General features: G+C 39.2%; 2 protein-coding genes across 2 annotated transcripts in view; both read left to right on the top strand.

Annotated features, from left to right (window-relative positions):
• LOC144633392 (uncharacterized) overlaps window positions 1-2,347 on the top strand; it is a 3,794-nt gene extending 1,447 nt beyond the window's left edge. The window contains exons 2-4 of the mRNA XM_078492269.1: window positions 18-282; window positions 856-983; window positions 1,723-2,347. Coding sequence (XP_078348395.1) covers window positions 18-282; window positions 856-983; window positions 1,723-1,935 — 606 coding nt within the window. The 3' untranslated portion in view covers window positions 1,936-2,347. The remainder of the gene's footprint in view (window positions 1-17; window positions 283-855; window positions 984-1,722) is intronic.
• A 5,049-nt stretch (window positions 2,348-7,396) lies between these two features.
• The window catches only part of LOC144633735 (fibroblast growth factor receptor 4-like), a 15,178-nt gene continuing 2,064 nt past the window's right edge, over window positions 7,397-20,510 (top strand). Inside the window, exons 1-13 of the mRNA XM_078492597.1 lie at window positions 7,397-7,668; window positions 8,767-8,927; window positions 10,263-10,586; window positions 11,340-11,645; window positions 12,237-12,539; window positions 13,115-13,263; window positions 14,385-15,081; window positions 18,139-18,249; window positions 18,341-18,513; window positions 18,770-18,892; window positions 19,132-19,202; window positions 19,604-19,644; window positions 20,036-20,135. Coding sequence (XP_078348723.1) covers window positions 8,801-8,927; window positions 10,263-10,586; window positions 11,340-11,645; window positions 12,237-12,539; window positions 13,115-13,263; window positions 14,385-15,081; window positions 18,139-18,249; window positions 18,341-18,513; window positions 18,770-18,892; window positions 19,132-19,202; window positions 19,604-19,644; window positions 20,036-20,135 — 2,525 coding nt within the window. The 5' untranslated portion in view covers window positions 7,397-7,668; window positions 8,767-8,800. The remainder of the gene's footprint in view (window positions 7,669-8,766; window positions 8,928-10,262; window positions 10,587-11,339; window positions 11,646-12,236; window positions 12,540-13,114; window positions 13,264-14,384; window positions 15,082-18,138; window positions 18,250-18,340; window positions 18,514-18,769; window positions 18,893-19,131; window positions 19,203-19,603; window positions 19,645-20,035; window positions 20,136-20,510) is intronic.

Raw genomic sequence — 20,510 nt, 5'->3', positions numbered from 1 at the left:
ATTTTTTTCTCCCTTAGGCTGCAAGACGCTCTTCTAGTGAGGCTGAATCAGAGATTAAACCTCAGCACTGGCCTCATTGTCACTGGGTGGTTCCATGGTATCCTTGTTACCCACACACACATGAAGTGGATTTTCCAATCTTTCAAAGGCCTCACCAAATCAAGAAGAACACCACTTATAGGCTGTGGAATTCTGTTAGTAGGATAAGTGACAGCCTGATTCAGCGGAATGGTGATACCAACGTTGTACATTGCAACGGAAGCTTTAACGGTGCAATTAACAGTACGTGTACTTGTACTTACTTTTTAATTTTTGTGCTGCGTCAGCGGGAAGTGTAACAATTAATTATCTCAACTTCCATAGTAAAGGTAATAAATGGCCGTACCGAAGTTTGAAAACCCGACTAAGCGTTAGCCCTTCCTCGTAGCAAAGCACTTTGTTCCGCTATCGATATTGATATCGTCTTAGATATCTGCTAGAAAATGCAATATCACTTGGGGTTGTAGCGGAGATCCCGCACGGAGCCCCATACCTAATAAAATTTTGTAAAGCCATCGAGAAAGGATAAAAATAACTTTGGGTGTCACTTGGTTGTACGCCCGATCGTACGTACGTCCGTATTTACAGGAAGGTTTGGTGTTGTTTTTGCTCAGTTAAAGTAAACACGAGTAACTAGCTAGGGAGTTTTGCTAAATTATACACGAAAGTTATCTTGAACCCAAGCATTTGCCATAAGCAATTTTGTCATTTTTTTTTTCTAAATATACCTTATAAACCATTTGCTTTTCTTTCAGTTCTTGTTTGCCTTGCTTTGTTTTTTTACTAAAATCTTATTTTATTCATTTTGCTTTCTAGCTGTCATAACCACCACAGACGAAACTTCGGGAATGACATTTTATGTGGGCCTTATTTTCCGCGATGCAGTAGCACAGACGGATTATGCAATGACTGGAAATGGATTGGGGCAAAACATTACAGCCACAGTAAGTACAGAAGGATCGGTTGATTTCACTTTGTGTGTACCGTTTTTTCTCTAGTAAACACCAGGTGCAAGCGTGAAAATTCACTGATTCTCCACTTGCGCGAAACCTAAACAAGGGTGTATAGGGTTGGCGCAATCAAGTTGGCGTAAGGAATCCACACCCCACAGAATACCAAACTCTCAATCGATTGTTTAAAACATGTTTTTATGTTGCGGTTTCTTAACGATTTCGTTAATGTGTGTTCGTAATTCAGTGAACTTTAGATGTGGGTGACAGGATGAGGTTTTCGAAGGTTATAAAATGTATCGTAGTTAAATATACGCCAGGTTTAGACGCTGTGAATTTACTAGGGCGGATTGTAAATAAACGTCCCAGAATTTCTAGACATGAAAATGTAACCCTCCACTAGATTTTGTTCACTTTGGTGCATGTTGTGTTTTGTTTTATGTTGCATGCATTTACTGGTTGAATCGCAGGGGCCGAAAAATAAAACTAAGTATGCGCATTCAGTTGTATAATTTTGTTCACTCTGAGAAAAAAAAACAAAGTTTGACAATACGGCCCAAAAGCCTCCTGCAAATAAAAGATCATACTAAAAGGAGGATCGTATAAAAGTCATTAATCGAAAGATCTATGAAAATGTGAATATAATTACAGGGAAAGTGACCACGCCTTGCTATTTGCACTAGTTGCATGTATGGCGAGTTATTCTCTTTTTAAATCCACTTTCTGCATCTAGGAAATTCAACTTGGAGGAGGCCCTCTTGACGACAAAAGTGTCTTTGAGCCTCTCTACTACTGGAGCTACACCATGTTCAGGAACAAATCATATCACACCTTGTTCCTTGGGTGTGACAACACTGGCAAAACTACACTGGTGGAAAACTTAAACCCCGACTATCCAAACCCTCAAGCGCTCTTTGTTCTTAACAAATATAATTTGACAGGTTGACATAAAACAAGAAATCATGACTTGAAAGCATTTGCCAAAAAAACTGTCTGGCATGTAATTGACAGCACTAGATGAGTACTCGATGAATTTTGTGTTTCCATTTAGTGTGCCCCCTTCTTTAAAAGTAAAGCGTAAGCTAAAAGTGAATTTAAGGGAAAAATTAAAGAAAGCAGAGCTAAGCACAGTAGTATATAGTCCGTAAATACAGTTTAGTACCTTTTCTCCAATGACATTAATTAGTGTCGCAACACGGTTTTGTATTAGTTGTTTGAAACTGTCAGGACTACGCCCATGTGTGAAGTTTAATGACCCAGTTTATTCTTAGATTAATACCTTAGTAGTATGCATAGTAGTATGTATTCTTTATTTACAAGTAGTCCAAATATGGTATAGTACTTTTTCTCCAATGGAAATAAGTTTTTTTTTTCCTCTTTTTTTTTTTTTTAACGCGCCAACTTTTTTTTTTTAAGAAAAACTTTTCTGTAAAGCGAACTAAAAGAAATAAAATTTAAAAATTGCCTAGGCGATTCGGGCCTAAGTCTCGCAACGTCCGTTGGTCTTATTCAACAAGTTTCAGTTATTTACTTTGTTTAACAGTCACTGTCAAGACTAAGCTCATATGTGAAGTTAAATTACTCGTTATAAAATAGCATCAATAAACATGTGTTTATTATAACATACTCTTGAGACTGATGTTTAAATTTGAAAAGGATTTTACACATCTTGTGATTCCCGTTGGCAAATTCACTGTGGACTTGCCATTTGCTGAAATAAGTAAACGACACCTACCTTTGTTTTGCTAACTAAAAATATTGTAGGAAGCCAATTGCAATGTTTCTTTTTTCATCTTTTCTGAATTGCGAAACGATTAACTACATTTTTTTTATTGTTTGAGCTACAGCGGTAAACGTCTAGCAGTTATAGCGACAGAGGTCAACCACAGGCACCCCAAGCGATGGCTTCGTCAATAATTTGCAACGGTCGTTGTCGGTTCGACTCAAGCGATCGAAAAATATGCTCCATAAATCGATGAACTGAGATCTTTCGTTGCTAAGTTACAATACACTGTAAGACAGATAAATAAAGATCACTAACCTAATGTTGATTGTGTGTTATTGTGAGATTTGGTGGGGTTTTGGTAGGGGGCGTCAGCGGCAAGTGAGAAATTAATCGTCCCAAAACCCCATCAAATCTCACAATAACATACCCTGGGTTCCAGAGGGTTTTTTTTTTGGCGGTGACAAAGACGACCGCTCTTTGTCGCCGAAAAAAAAACCCTCTGGCACCCAGGGTAACAATAACACAGAATCAACATTAGGTTAGTGATCTTTATTTATCTGGCTTACAGTTTATTGTAATTTAGGAACGAAAGATCTCAAATTCATCGATTTATGGAGCACTTTTTTCGATCGCTTGAGTCGAACCGACAACGACCGTTGCAAATTATTAACGAAGCCATCGCTTGGGCTGCCTGTGGGTCAACGTGTGTTTCATTACTTCTTTGCAGTTGCGTTACATGTACCACATTACTTTCATCAAAACCTGGCAGACGTTTACCACGCTCATTCTGTTTCGTGTATCGAATTGTGGTACAGTCTGGTCTTGCTGTCTTTGCTGAATGCATATGGTGCCCAGCTAGAAAGACGACAAATGATTTTAAATTGAAATTTCAGTTCATTTTAACTGCAAAAAGACTTTTTCATCAATGGGTTATACAACATATCTATCCTTTAACTAACCAAAAGTAACTGTAAAATATCTGAATAAAAAAGCCAGTTGAATATTTTAACAAGTTAATATATGAGGTCCCCCCAGGGGTTTTTTAGGGAACAAGGTAAAATGGCCATTAAATTTTTGGGAACATGGAAACAAAAAGAAACTAAATCTGGGAATACGTGAACATAAGCACATTTTATAGAACAGGGAACACACTTTCAGGGAGCAGGGAACATAATAATTATTAATAATAATAATTAACATTTATATAGCGCGAACTTCTATATAAACACTCAGTTGCACTTTATAATGAGCTAAAATTAAGAATTTAAATAAAAATTAACTAAGAAAGCTATTTACACTAATTAAAAACTATGTTCACTATACTATTTAAAAACTAATTTGAATGATTAAGACTAAATCTGTTTTCTCTATAATAAGAGATTTCCGATGTTGTTAGCAAGTAAGTTGTTAAATTAAAAGGACAAGACTTGACCCACTAGGGTTGACGTCACATTCACGTTTGAAAATTTGCACTGACTAAAAATCATTGAAGAAATTTTTTTGGACGAAAGAGTCGTAAAAAGTCATGGATAATATCTTCTTGGGAGCCCGTGATACGGCCAGGGAAAAACATTTGTTGTTGTTGTTGTTGTTGTTTCGCCTCAGATCCTCCTCCTCCCCATAGTCAAAACTATTTTACTCAGACAGGACCCACCACTGTGCCACCCCCCCCCCCTCCCCTTCTCTACCTTAAAAGATGGTGTCTTGTTTGTATTGCCCCCACTCTTTTAGGAGTAGAAAATAAGAAAAAGATTCAAACCTCTCAGTACCGATTCAAAAGCCATGCATGACATGCAAGCTTCAAGCAAACCTAATACAAAAGACTAAACTTGAATTTTGAGGCCAATAAATGTTGTGCATTTGGCTAATCAGACAGGTGGTGTCTTTCATAGCCCCCCTACCCCTACACAAGGTGGCCTTGTCGAGTACAATTGATGTTTGTTTTCCATTGATTCCTTGAGCGGAGCGGGACGGCTACTTTAACTATTGCCACACAAGTCCGTCATGAAAGCCACAGAAATACTCGTCGAGTTACCTAGAAACCGCACAGATTGCCTAGTGCTGATAAATAATATTAAAAGGCCTTGTTATACTAGGAAACATTGTTGCGGAAACATTGCTCCTTGTCATGTTTCCTAGGTGGCTAAATTAGCGAGAAATGAAGCAGGGAAAATGTGTTTCTGCCCTAGTGGATAAACTTGGAAACAATGTTCCGCGAACAAAGTGTCACGCAAGCGCATAAACTAGTCAACATTGCTTCCATGGTGGCTAAACTGGGCAATATATGTTTCAGAAGCTGACTCGTCCCCAGTCGTCTTCATACAGCACGCAGCAAAGGTACAGCAGAGGGAAAGACGACTGACGAGTCAGTTTCAGTAGAAAAATGTGTGTCCGGGAAGTCGAGGGAAGAAAAATTGTTTTTGACTTGAGGAAGAAACATTTTTTGTTTCTGTGAAGCAAAATTTGTTTCTGCAACTTTTCCCCCTTCCGCAACAATGTTTCCTAGTTTAGCCAGGCCTTAAGTTCAACCCCTGATAAAAGGATTAGTGAGCAGTACAAGGGCCTTATAAGTGTATCTGCAAAACAACAGCGTGGAATGAGATAATGTTTTATTACGGAACTTTAACCACGAGGATGAATTTTCCGTATCGTCGCTATTTGGAATGAAACAGTGTCAATAACCCACGGGGGAGGGGGGGGGGTATTGACATTTATCATGAGCCTCTGGCTCGGGAGACTGGGCAACCACTCCCCGTGCTTTTGACCGTAAAATAAATTACATTTACCTTTACCTTTAGGGGTGAACTAACAAAGCAAAGGGATGGGACTCCTTCAAATAACGAATTCCAATTATTTCCCTAGCTTCATGCACGCAGATTAAATTCTGTTTTGAAACTATCATCTGTGTTCACGCCTCTCTTTGCGCGAAGCGGCTCTGATTAACCAAACTTATCAATATTACAACTTCATTAATGACTGTTCTGTTTGATTTACGAGAAGATACTTCATTGATAGTTTGCCACGTTTTCCGAGTGCCGCCGCAGGAGGTGGATACAGGGGGGGCGGGGGGTGGAGTGGAATCCCCCCCTCCCGCTCCCCTTAGGTAGGGTTAGGATAGGGAGGGTTGGCCCTATGTCTCCTCCCCCCCCCCCCCCCCCCCCTAGCCTCTCGTAGTCATTCTGAAATATGAAAATTCGAAAAATGAAAAATTTAACAGTAGATAAACCGGTTTATCGAAACTGAACATAACATATCCAACACAATATGACCGTGTGGCGTCCGTTGCCAGGCGATCGGTTAGTATACAATAAGGGGCAGCGCGAAAACCCCATCTCCATTTCGTCCACTCGTTCGACGCTCGTCGTTCGCGCGCGAAAATCCCACTTTTCGGCTTGCTCCTAACAAACCAAACGCCTGGAACAGGCTAGCTTTGCAGATTTTATTTTCTGATGAGAAACCAATCCTTTAAATTGCACAAGGTAAATCGACGCAAGCAAGTTATCTCCGTCATTTAAATAAATAATAACTATCTTAATCGACCACTTCCTCAACAGGGTTTTTCAGGGCCAATGTAATTGTTACAAACACTGAAACAAAATCAATATTGTAAATGACCGTGAACTTAATAAGATCAAAGATCCCAACTGGCAGGAGGCAGACCAGTTGGCTATTTACAAGCGTAGCCGAGGAGTTGAACTCGTAGCTACCGAGAACAACACCAGCTAATTTCACTTCATTTAAAAACCCAGCAAACACCGGCCGCTTCTAAGCCTCACTTATCTTGCGGGAGAAAGTTTATCCTCGCGTTCACGGGCTAAGAAATTTCCTGTGTACATCCAAGGCCACAAAAGAATACAAAAATGCCAATCATGGTGCGGTGCTCGAAATGTTTGATTCACCGATTAATGAATATTTTTGTTCTTTAAGAAGCGTGTAACCTCTAGCTAAGTTTATTGGGCGCAACAAGAAGGGTCGTCGCCAAACCTACTTTCCCTGAAATCGCCTTTACCGGTTTAGCAAGCTAAATCACGCTTTCTCGTTGTGTAAGTGGGTACCGAGAAATATGTTTCGTATTATAAAAGAGTTTCGTACTATAAAAGTCGCATTTTTTCTCCGGTTTTTCATTTTCCTGTCAATGATATTTTCTTTCCGTATTTTCCGAGAAATCAAGATGACGTAAATGGCGGTTGCGATACAAGGCATTCAATTCTAATTATCACATGTACCAAGACGAAAACTTATCCCTGCAAATGGAATGACTAAAGCTGTTGAGTAAAACATCGTCTTAGCTTGTATTTGATACTTAGGAGCAGCTAGCTAGCTATGCCTTTATAACTTTCGTAGTCATTTGAAAAGCGCTACCGGGAACTGACTTTCGTGACACGGAAGTGACTATACCGCCCACCCATGAATGTAAACTTCCCGGAATAAACATTCAAAACAAACTGCAGTTTTTTGCTGGGAAGTCTCTAAAAATGTGGCGATATTGCAAGTAATGCTCAAGGTGAGCGATTCGCAAGCTTCTGTCCCAAATAAGGTAATAACATACTAGCAGGCTTCATCGACTGCTAATTTACTTCCCGTTTATCGTTCAAATGCAAAACAAATAACCGGAAGAACGACAACTGGGATCATGTGATGTGTCACGCTTGTCACGCGTAAAAAAATCAGGTTACGAGGGAAAAGCGAAACTGAAATTCTGGCGAAAAAATAACCTCTGACTAAAGGAAAATATGATAATGGATCTCGTCATACAACGCCCAGTTAATTATTTTCCTGCTTGTCTTGGAACTTGTCCGGCTGGACGTTATTATATGATTTCATCATTCAAAACGTCGAGTTTAGGCTGTCAAGACGTTCAATTTGGTCATACAAGTGGGAAGCTTATTGAAGTCTATCCTATGGTGCCATCAATCGGCATTACTCACACCCCGCGGAGCACATTATTAAAAGGTTAGTGAGCAAACTTGATTGTGTTGTTGGCTGGGAATTTTTTCAGAACCTTTAACACGCGAAATTGAGTATTCATAAGCTCAATTTCAGCTCATATTGAATCGTCGAAGTACTGAGGCTTAGAAGGAAGGCGACTGTCAACGTTCATATGATGTGTTGAAATATTAATAAGCAAGCTTGTTAGTAACCGATAATGTTAAAAGCGAAAGGTCCTGACGAGAAGAAAATGAAAGATCGACATGTTTATTAACCTCCTTTCATACACATAAAATTCTCAGTAAGCTTATAGTGTAATATTAAATCGAACAGAATATTGTTGTCTAATTCGTCAGGGAGCAAGAAGTCGTTTTGTCCGAGCCACGTGTGTCAACGAGCCGGCACTTAATCAGTGTTAATATATCGGGTTTCCGTACAGCGGTGAACCCGGAAGGCCAGAAAGTAATGAGTGGGGGGGGGGGGGGGGGGGGGGGGTATGTGTGGATTGATACCTCTCTTCTCGACAACAATGGGGACAATTTGTGAGTACACAAAATGCTCCAAAAAACAAACAAACATATTCAACCAATCAAATGCAAAATGCAACAACTATTTTTCACATCTCAGGAAAAATATTACATCAACAGAAAAATGATCTTGAAAGCATCTCATTATTGGTGTACCGTAGCAACCTATGGTCTGAGTTAAATTAATCATGTGCAAGTAAGGGTGGGAAAACAAAACAAAAAACAAACAATTCAAGCGAGGTCCACCTGGTAAACATGAAATATGGTACAAAAAAATCCTGCAGAGTGTTGTGTTGGTCAGATGCAAGTAACCAAATATGCTGAAAAAGAAATGCAAGAAGAAATTGCTCATTCCCTCCCCCCCCCCCCCCCCCCCTCAAAAATTAAATGGTCCATGCCTGGCTTCATTTCTGCTGTAGGTTGTTGTTGCTGTTGTTTTCTTTCCTTTTCGTTCGTTTTTTTGTATTATTTTTTGGTGTTTATTAGCAACTGGGTAGGGCAGTTGTTCAATGTACCTTATGAAAAGTTCTGTAAACAGTAATTAAACTGTTACATGTATTTTGACATATAGGTCAATTTTTTAACTCCATTTCAGACTCTGACCAGTAGCTTACTTGCTGTTTCATAAGATGACAGTAAATATCTCTTACCTGGAATGCACATCTGAGGGTCTCCTACTGTTTCTTGTCAGTGGTTTATTGGTTCTTCCCTTTGTTACATGTCAGACATGTCATCATGTGTCTCAACTAAGTCCATGTAAGTTTGAATGCATTATAGGTCTGTGCTTGCCATTTTTATTTTGGCCATCCCAATAAAATGTCTCATTTCCCATCGCCCGACCGACCCCCCCCCCCCCCCCAAAAAAAAAAAAATAAAAAAAAAAAAATCCAGATTCACTAGTCAAAGAATCAAGTACTTCAATTTACATCATTTATTAACAACAATTGGTATGATATGATGTCTTTGTCTTTAATGCACAGCGATACTAAGTTATTTTAAGACTGTTTAGACATAATTTATTAAAAAGGAATAACGAACCAAAAAAAAACACGTTTTCGAGTTGACTTTGTATTCAGGCTTTCTTACTCAGCAGCCCGGCCTTCTCTGGAACCCAGAACCCTTCAAGTGTTCATTCTTTTTTTTTGCCTGACCGACCGACCCACCATCACAAGAGAGGGGGTGATGGGAAACAAAACATTTTATTGGGATGGCCTTTTCAGATATCAGCTGTGAACATTTGTAATTCATATCAAGAACTGTTTCAAACCAAATTGAATTTATGGGTACGCCAAAAATAAATAAATATACAAAATATACAAATAAATAATAAAAATTGGTTTACCCTCGGATGATGATGATCATGATTATAGTTCTACGGAAGTAATAGTAGTAATAGTACTGATAATAGAAATAATAGTAGTCAAAATAATTGAAGGGCTCGGTGCAAAAAGGGCGGGAGTGATTTTTGTCAAAAATGAACCTTGCCAAAACAACTCCAAAATTCGCGTGTGGGTTTGTTTACATAAGTGAAACATTGTAATGGATTTATTTTCGCCGGCTTCTGCTCCGTTTCTGAGGTCGTCCGATTTTGTAATAACTCGTATGATTACAAACAGAATTGGACTCCACTCAGTCCTATTACCATTAATAGTAATAATAATAATAATAATAATAATAATAATAATAATAATAATAATAATAATAATAACTCCTTGTATGACTTGCATAATGATACTACTTGAGCCACCTTGAACTTTTGGGATAATTAAAAGCATTGTTATTAAAGCCCTGAGTCTTTTAGGCATGATTCACTCTCTGACCTCTAAACTAGCATAGCTGTACAATGCAATCTATCATCCTTATTGGTCTCAATATTGTTAAATACATATATAATTAATTAAATGATACAATTAAAAAAGAACCAAATGGGATTGTGCAAATGAAAAAAGTAACCCATGCGATGCGCGGCTCTAAAATCTAGTAAAAAAGTAAAAAATATTAACCCAGTCCATTTTTTCTCATGCTCTTCAAACTGATCAATTTGCCAAAAGCAGTTATTTATGCTCACATATATTTTTCTTTTTTTCAAAGTTGATCCTCGGATTAAAATTTCATCAAGCCCATCATTCAACACATTTTCTGTTGGTGTGCCTCTTAATCTCACTTGCATTGCATCACAGAATGATGAAGTGCCACAGAAATTTGCTGTGTATACAAGGCCTGTCTCTATTAAGTGGTTTGACCCACAAAATAAACTGATCGGAGATGAATGCAAGGCTGGATTGTCAGCAGCTGCAGTTATGAGGTGTACATTGATGGTCGGACCCCTAGCTTTAAAAAATTTAGGAAACTACACTTGCCAAGCAAGAAGTAACTCTCACTGCAGCTTAAAAAGTGTCGAAGTTAATCTTTATGGTAAGTAAATAAATTAATCTGTTAGTAACTGGGCCATTTTAACTGACATTATTACTTAAGATTACTATGTAAGGGCCAGCTTCATTAATGGTGACGGTGGAGGGGGGGGGGGGTAGAGGGGCAGAAGGGATCTAAGATCCAGGCTCAGACTCTAACCTGTTCTTTAGTGGCTCCTGCCTGTTTGTGCTATTTCAATTCACTGGATAAACATGCATTGTTGCTGAAATTTGTCATATTTCTTCCTGTTTTTGACACCTTGGCAATCATACCTCCTGCCCTCTCTATCCCCCTCCCCCCCCCAAAAAAAAAGAAAAGAGAAAAGATTTCCTGTCCAATTTACTTTCCTAGATAACCACTTAAACCCCCTCCCTCAGCACAAAGATTCCATCTCATTAATAATTAAGTGCTGACAATATTAAATATCATTGCAGCACACTTTAAATATTATATGTACATGTAGTTCTTCGAAGGTTAAGGGGATTAATATTTTTGTAGTTGGGAAGGGGGTTAGTGTCTGACTTTCCAAAAGTCATGTCCAGTAATTTGTTCTTTCGGATAACTTATGCTGGTGAACAAGTTAGAAGTCAACTTGTTGCTCAATTTGAGTTGCTAACAAGTCATCTTCAAGACTCATAGAAAACTCAACATGGTGTCAACATAATTATCCTACTAAGATTGGGTAAAAGTGCCATTGCAAAGAAACACAGGTCTGTAAGTCATGTGCTATTACATGTATGTTTTATTATTCTTTAGAAATTCAAAATCCAGATATAATCGAGGTTCCAATGAGCCAAAGTGCTGGTTTCGGATCCAATGTAACCTTTAATTGTACTGCCACTGGTTATCCCAAACCAACAATCACATGGACAAAGAACGGCAACCCATATTCTGTACAATCCAACCCAAGGGCAAAGGTCATAACAGATGAAGGCAAGAGTGTCAGCCAGTTGGTAATAACAGGAGTGACAAGTGACGATTCTGGTGAATATCAGTGTGTAGCAAACAACAGCGCTGGAGTAAAGATATCAAGAGGAGCATTCTTACATTCAGAGGCTGTTGGTATGATTGTCAAAAAAACCTTTTGCCATTTTAATTAATTGATATCAAAATATGTACATGTACCTTGCTTCTGTTGAGTAACACAAAAACTTGTGAGAATATTGAAGTAGAGGTGGAAATTGCCTCTGGTCATGATTTATTTCCTTCGATTTCCAATGCCAGCAATTACAATGAAAATGACGGTTACAATTTGATTCCACAATAGGCCAATTACTTGGTAACTTAGTCATTTGCTACGACATAATATGTAAACACCGTTAGATATACATCCAGGGTGGGGGAGGGGGCGGGGGGGGAGGGAGATGGGGTGTTTCTTGTCACGACTTGTTAGGGCTGGGGAGGCGGGGTCAAGTATAGCTTAAGCACGCCCAGATTTGTCTCCTTTCGTCATTTACTTCAAATTGTCGGACGACTATCCCCGTCTCTTTCTTATGGGAGTCCCCATCTCCCGGGATAGATACCCAGATGTCAAGTCTAACTGATCTGTCTCGTATTAAGTCTATTCCTGATATCCTGCTGGTATAAACTCCAATGACTACCCTCTTGGTTATTTCAAAAGGCTAAAATATTAATTTGGCATTCAATTGCCAGGTCCAGAGTTTGTGGACGTGCCAATGAACCAGAGCGCTCCTATCGGGTCCAGTGTATCCTTCAACTGCACTGTCACTGGTAATCCCAAGCCAACAATCACATGGACAAAGAACAACGAGTCATATTCTATACAATCCAACGTAAGAGTAAAGATCATGACGGAGTATGATAAGAGCCAGAGTCGGAGCCAGTTGGTAATAACAGGAGTAACAAGAGATGATTATGGCAAATATCAGTGTGTTGCAAACAACAGTGCTGGAGTAAAGATATCAAGAGGGGCATTCTTGTATCCAGGGTCTCTAGGTAAGACATAAAGTGCACTATTACAGAGTAAAGTTTTCAGTGATCGAATCTACAGAGAATAAATTCTTAGCTACTCATCCGCAATTAGGGCATTCCTAGTTCTTTGTTTTGCTCCCCATTCACAGGTAAGACAGGTTATCTGTGGCATTCTAAATACAAACGTGTTATGTTCTCTGTGATTTTTTTTTTCCTTTTTCGCTTTACAAAAGTTGTCTAAAGTCATTTACGTAATTTAAGTTAAACACAAAAAAGACGAACAAATGTCGCAAAATTTCACAACGAATTTTCCCCAAAATGCACACATTTCGTTACGGAACAAAAACTAAAAAAAAAAAAAAAATAAAAAAAGGAAAAAAAAAAAAAAAAAATAAAAAAACAAAAATGGACACGATTTCGTTCAGAAATGTGGAAACTTACTAGCACTATAAAACAAATAGCCGCATGTAAAAATTAATATGCACAAAAAAGTCCCCCAGGCTATTCTGTAAAAAGCTTGATTATCACGTTATATGGTAATGAACGTAAATACAGAGTAGAAAAAGAAATATTTTTTTTTCTTTTTCTTTATTTTCTAGTGCCAAATCCATCTAGATCACTTAAGCCACAAGAAGCGAGCAGGTCAAATCAAAAGATCATTGCCATTTATACTGTTGTGCCTTGTGTTATTCTCGCTATGGTGATTTGCGGAATTTGTGGTTTTCTGCGATATTGTCGGCCAAGACGGGTAAGTGAGACGTCTGTAATACGGTGGAACGCTTATTTGTACAAACATGTTCGTGTTTATTATATTGCTTTTGAAAAAACAAGTTATACTACAAAATGCATTCCTTAGTCTCCGCTTGGTCAGAGTCGGGGAGCGGCTCTCGCGAGGTCTTACACTGATGAATGGTTCGCTACCCCCAGGGGGGGGGGGGGTACTCCGGTCTGTAAATGACGGGGATGATCGAATGGAGGCAAAACTCAAGACCCAAAAAAAAACCTTAGTCTTCCGACATTACCCAAAAAAATCCCTGGACCAAAAATAACCCCCCAAAAAATCCCTTGTCAAATTACCCCTAAATTGCCAGGAGGGGCAATAATATAACACAAAGAAAGAAAATCATAAAAACTTGAACGCTGTTGTGTGTTTATTCATCATACCATAAATACGCCAAGGCCCCGTCAAGGCACTTTAGTTCGTTTTTAATACCCAAAAAATCCCCTATTTTAGTCAAGTCACCCAAAAAATACTTGCCAAATTCTCCAACCCAAAAGAATACCCGAATCGAGAATTTCAAACCCCAAAAAAATCCTTCGATCATCCCCGTCACTAACAAGAGCCGGAGTATCCCCCCCCCCCCCCCCCCCCCTGGGTCGCTACCTTTAGAGAGAACAACAGAATAAACGATGTGAACAATGGCCTTAGACCTAAAGTCAATAACAACTGCCACACTAGAGGACCGGTATAACTACAAGCTTACCGTGGCGAGAGCTGCTACATTACTGTTTAGGCAAAGGGCGAATTTTGGTTTCCCGATGTACGACTTGTCAGAAACTGAAAATTCAAGATTTGGTAATACTTTTGTTATGTTTTAAAAAATTTTGTTTTCGGAAATTACTAGCTGTTTATAGTATGATTCACATCAAACCTTTTTATTCTTTTGTAAAATAATTGAAACACTTTTGACCTTACTTTTAAGTTATTATGGGAGGTCAGGATCTGAACCAATCACAGTGTATCTTATAAAATTGCTAAATTTGAAATAGATATGTTTATGGTACGGAGAATAATTCGGATATAAGTTTCGTTTCATTTTACACTTGTAGCGCGAATTAACATAGAATGTTCCTTTTTTTTATTTTTAGACACGTGATACAGATGCCCCCAACACCTCCATAACTTGCACAGATTCTGTGGAACGAATATCATTGCCTTGTGAACTTGCATCCTCCAATGCAGACAACATTATGTTACAGGAGTACACCGAAAACACGCAAGATGTAACTGATGGTCCAGCTTCATCAATACCCGTTCAAAGGCCCGAAAACTTACATTTGCCAGATGTAGAAATCGATTCTGAAGAAAATCCGTTATTAGGAGAATTGCGAGTTGATATTCCAGCTATGAGTCCTCTAGAAGTACGACAGTTTTCTTTAATAACAAGCGTCGACGACACACCTCCCAAAAGACCTCCAAAACCCAGAAGAAAAGACAATACAGAGCACCAAGTGATATGCTCGTGTACGTTGCAGTCACTAGGCAGGAATCCCAAGCTGCAGAAGTCAGATACTCTGACCAGTAAGGACAGTGGTTATGACAGTACAGGAAGTAGAGACAGTATCTGCATCGATCAAGAGGTTGTCTTAGATAGCGATATGAAGAATGACCATTCATCGCAGAACTTTCTTGAGGAGATTGATGAAGGCTGGGAAGTCGACTTGAAAAGGCTTGAAATCTTCCGTGATGAAGTACTCGGGCAAGGGGAGTTTGGAATTGTTTTCAAAGGCTGCTATCGTCGAAAAGATGGAAATGTCATCGATGTGGCGGTAAAACAGCTGAAAGGTACAATGCGGATTAGACACTTCAGATGTGATTGTAAATTTACTTTTATTAGACCAACCGTTATTGTCGTGTTACTTTTTCGCTTTGTTTGTGTGGCAAAACATTTAATATTGCCTAGTTTGTCCCCCCCAAGGCAAAGTGATTAGAACTTTTCAAAAACAAAATTGCTGTAACCTGGTTATCTTGGTGTATTACTGAAATTCCACAACAAATGAGCTTTGTCTAGCGGTGTTTTGCAAGACATTTTACCAATTTGAAGTTTTTCAAGTTCATAAGCTGGCAACACAATATGGGAATTAACTTTAGCTACTTTCGGGGTTAAGAAAATTTTGTCACCCTTGTTCGGCAACGCGCTGTTGTGTGTGTTCACCGTGTAGTCACGGCACTCACATCGCCTCTTAGAGTTAATCTGCCAATCTGCAGCTTTTACTTCTGGTCGTTAATCTATCAAGCCTATTGCAGTAATATAACGTATGCATTGTGGGCGCTTCTTGGCGAGCGCTTACAAATCAAAATCCACGCCATTCGCAGAGGAAGGAGCATAACATAATTGATTTATCAAAGTTCAACTTGATATCGAGGCCAAGAGAAAGAAAAGACATGTGCATGTTCAGTTTCATTAGTTAACATCTTCTAAGCCCGGCTGCCAAGTTACACTCTCGTCTAAATTCACTAAATATAAACCACCCGTGCGCAACAGCACAAAACAAAAAACCATAAACACAACTTTAATTGCTATTGTGTGCTCACTGGAGGCCGCACGGTTTATTATTGACTGCAGACGTACAAGGAGTCAAATATCTTGAAAATAACGAAAAAACCTGATTGACATAAAGAACCTAGAAAAACAAACTAGGAAAGTACCAACGAGCATCCATAGGATGAAAAAACCTCACCGCGCTCGTAGCGGAAACGTAGAGGAAAAACCCCAGCCCTATGGATAGTACTCTCCGACCTGCTGGGCTCGGTCTTATTAAATTCCTAATGATTTCGAAACAGAGAGCAAAGATTCAAAATTATCTTTAACGTATCCATCTTTAGCATTTTCACTTTGCCAACGACCGTGTCTCTTAAAGAGTCTATCAACAATCCCTGCATTGGCGGCAGCAGTGGCTCCTCCGGCCCTAAGACTGTGAAGACTTATGCAGGAAACGTCAGTGATGTCCTTGAAAGCGTCCTTAACGATCTCCCTGGCTCTAGTGTAGCTTAAGCCCTGGCGCCGAACTGTCGAAGTGGACCGAGGAGACGAGAGGGCTCTGAACAAGGGTAAATCCTCACAAAGATCAATTTTTGCGGCAGCAATGTATTGCTCTAAGGCCTTCACAGGACAAGTTTCCCGGTCTGATCTCGCGATTGCAATCCAAGCTCCGTCACGGAATTGGTCTGTCTTGGACGATTCTAGAAATATGGACACATAAGTAGGAAAGAACTTTATGTCACAAGCTCTTATGGCGCATAGCTCACTGAAACGAAAAAATCCAGCATAACCTATAAGACATAGAGCTACTGTTCTCAGATCCGATAAAGAAGGACACTTATCTGAAATCTTGGAATTAACAAGCGTCTTTAACATTTCCGGAGTGACGGGTTCCTTCTTCGATTTCGGTTTCCCCAGGATCCTTTGGGAAGCGCTGACCAAAGAAGCAACCATGGGATGTACTGAGACCTTCGGCAAACCGGCCAACTGTTGAACCCAGTCGATACTGTAAACTGCATTGAGAGCTGGCGATGGAGAATTCGCATCGAGGATAAGGCATTGAAGGTAGACCGCAACATGGAAAGAGTTGGCTGGCATGTGGATAAAACAATTGGACAAAGCCCAATGTTTCCATCGTTTGAAACCGGCCAAGTAACTGCGGATAGTACCATCTGCTTTGGACGCCAGCACGGTTTCCTGGACGCGGCTAGCCAACGGCTGCAGATGATCAGGAATTGACGAATAGAATTCACGCCACATCTCCGACTGGAACACATCTAAAATTAAAAAAGAACTAACAACCAAAAAATGAAACTAAACAGGCACAAAATGAAAAATAACCCAACTTTCTGGGCGCAAAAAAAATAGCCAAAAAATATCATGCACAGATGGTCCAAAACTCATCAGACGCAAATATAACTAACGTCCCGGACGGACACAGAAGGTCCTATACCTCTTGGACGCTAGAGGCCTCTTGCCTTCAAGGAACAGGAAGTCCGATTCCTCTGGAGCGTAAATAAGCCTATGAAATTTTGTCACAGACGGTCTTGAACTTCTTAGGCCCAACCTGTCGGGCACAGAAGGCCCCATTCTTCTCGGGGCAGAAAAAAGACCGCTCATTTTTCTAAACATTTGGACACAGATAGTCCCAAAATCCTCGGGCGCACAAAAAACCTTTAAAAAGTTTGGGCACAGATGGTCCCATTCTTCACGGGCGCTAAAGGCCCTTGAGATATTTGGGCACAGATGGTCCCATAACCCTCGGGGGCACAAAAAAGCCCCTAAAAGATTTGGGCACAGATGGTCCCATTCTTCTCGGGCGAAAAAAGGCCCCTAACATATTCGGGCACAGATGGTCCCATACTTCGCGGGTACAAAAAAGGCCGCTAAAATATTTGGGCACAGATGGTCCCATTCTTCTCGGGCGCAAAAAAGGCTCCCAAAAATAAATAAGTAATTGGTCACAGACGGACATAACCTCCTAAAAACTACAAAGCAAAGGTACATCGTCCTAATCATCTGAAAAGGAAAGAAACAATTCTAATCATAAGAAGATAAATATAAAATTCAGTCGCCTCCAGAGAAGAACACCAAGATGAAGAAATTAGCATACAACGACTCCTAAAATACTCTACCAAATCCCTAGACAGTTCATACCGACGAGAGAATATTTTTCCGCTAATTTTTCAAGAACGCGGAAAAATTCGATTTTTATCTATTTAAAGTGTCCGTTTAAGAGTGAAGCATTGTGAAACAGAGTTTGATTGGCAGTCTTGTCATTTCCTCGAATGTCACATAGTATAGGTGTAGGCCCCACAATTCAGAAGACTCATGTTAATTTTTTTTATCTCTTGGTGTAGATAGTACGAGTCCGACCAACAAAGCTGACCTTCTCAGTGAAATACAGATCTTAAAGCAGGCTGGTCCACATCCTAACATCGTCAACTTAGTTGGCGCGTGTACCCAGGAGGGTAAGTTGTTCTCAAGTCAGTTGGTTGGTCCGTCGGTCAGCTAGTGCGCCAGATTTCAAATCAATGAAATGCATGTTTTTGTTTTTGTTAGGAAATATTCTGGTAGTCACCGAATTGATTCCTCGTGGTAGCCTTGAACGTTTATTGAAGTCCAAGGGTGAGCGGGACAAGTATACGAATGTCAACTGTGAGCTCAATGACCGGGAGCTGTTAAAAATCGCACTGCAGATCGCTTCAGGAATGCAGCACTTAGAGGAGAGGAAGGTAAAAACAGACTGCACTGTATACAGTCTACTTCATTTTTTGTGACACAACTTAGTCCACAACATTTTTGTTGTAGCTATTTATTACTTAGAGGAAGAGAAATGATGGTGTTACAGAACCATGGCCTTACACGGTAACCCTGCAGGCTTCAGGTCTCATGGAAGAATGCATGTTCATGTCTGATTGATAATCGTTGCCCATTTTGCAAAATCTTTTAACCAAACCAAATATTGACGTTTTTAAATGTTTTCCCCAGTGCATTCATCGCGACCTAGCAGCGAGAAATATTTTTATTGACGATAACAAGGTTGCTAAAGTTGGAGACTTTGGACTGGCAAGAGACATCTCTGATGATGGCATATACACCAAGACCTCCAATGTAAGTATGATGTGCAAGACTCAGTACTGCAATCCGTCAACTCCGTTTTAATAGGCATGTAGATTTCAAGTTATTCCTTACCGTATTATTTTGGTTGAGTTGTATTTAAGAAATAAAATCTCCGTTTCTATGTCTTAATGTTCGGAAACCAATCATAGCCAGGTCATTTTATTGACCTAGACAAGCGGCGTTAGGTTTCAATCAGAGCTGGTTAAAGTTAGGACTTTTCTTTTTAACAGGGTAAAGTCCCATGGAGATGGTCGTCTTTAGAATCTTTAAAAGATGGAGTCTATACGACACAGAGCGACGTGTAAGTTGCAATGTCTAGCTGTTTTGGGGGCCAGGTTGTAAGGGGCAAGTTTTTGTGCAACTTTTTCCGCAACGGAGTTTTCCACATACTGTGCAATTATAAAACTCGTTCACTGACAAACAGTGTTACTACTTTACTTTGCTTTTGTGGTTGATTGACATCTTCGAACTGGGATGGTTGAACTTCTTGTTTTTAATGGGTATATTATGTTTTTGTCCAGATTTTGTATAATTTATCTCAAACTGAATCATCATGAATGAAAAGTCCGGCATTATTTATCCATTATCTCCTCACACTTTGTGTATATACATGTGTCTATTTTCTTGGGGGAGCGGATGCTCTCCTAATGAAAGATTTAATGTATTTTCTTCTCTATATTAAATATGTTATTTTATTTGTAGGTGGTCATTTGGCATTGTTTTATGGGAAATAATCACCTATGGTAAGTCGTAAACAGGTTCATTTGAAGAACACTTAAAATAGTAAAAAATATTTTTGCAATTTTTTTTTGCGCTGATGATAGGTCATGAAAAACTGACCTTGGCGATAGGCCGAAGGCAAGAAAACCATCATCACATCATGAAAATTGGATCACCTTTGTAAAAAATAGATTTTGTTTTGGCCATTATGAAATAATAATGCACTTTCCAAAACAACTACTTCGAAATACGCGAGAATTTAAAATGTCTGATTACCGAACGTGTACTCAGTACACCTTCGGTAATCAGAGATTTTTATTTAAATTAAGTAAATTTAAATGAACGTTGACGCTGAGGTTTATGGTAGATATTGCTGATGACAAGTACCTTATTTTATTTTATTTTATTATTTAGGAGAAGAGCCGTACCCTGATATAACAACACTTATCGCCCTTATAAGCTATCTTTCTTCGGGAAACCGAATGCCTCGTCCCGATCATTGCTCTGAGGAACTGTAAGTTCAACTTCTTTTTAAATGTTTCTTTTTTTTTATTGTTTATGGCAAACGTGAGATCAGTACCTTACTTGAATGAAAGACATGATGACATCATGAATATGACGTATTGTGAATTAAAACCATCCTGCATGTTTTTTATCTAGGAACAAAAGAGTGTACGTGTTTGCGTGCGTGCGTGTTTTGTAACTTTTCTGTTTCTTGTTTCTAGTAAGGACAAAGTAACAAAAATTGTAAAGCAGTAGAACGAGTCTATTTTAAATGTTGTGTAAGTTGTGTTAAGTAATGCAATTTTATTAAGTGAATTAATTAATAAATGTTATGCAATCAGTATCAAAAACAGTTTTGAGAATAACAAAATACCCTCTTGTCTGT

The sequence above is a fragment of the Oculina patagonica genome, chromosome 12, assembly GCF_052425735.1.
Source record: "Oculina patagonica isolate OP01 chromosome 12, crgOcupat, whole genome shotgun sequence".
Lineage (NCBI taxonomy): Eukaryota > Metazoa > Cnidaria > Anthozoa > Scleractinia > Oculinidae > Oculina > Oculina patagonica.
The sequence above is the reverse complement of the archived record's forward strand: the minus strand, read 5'-3'. Positions and strand labels throughout refer to the sequence as shown.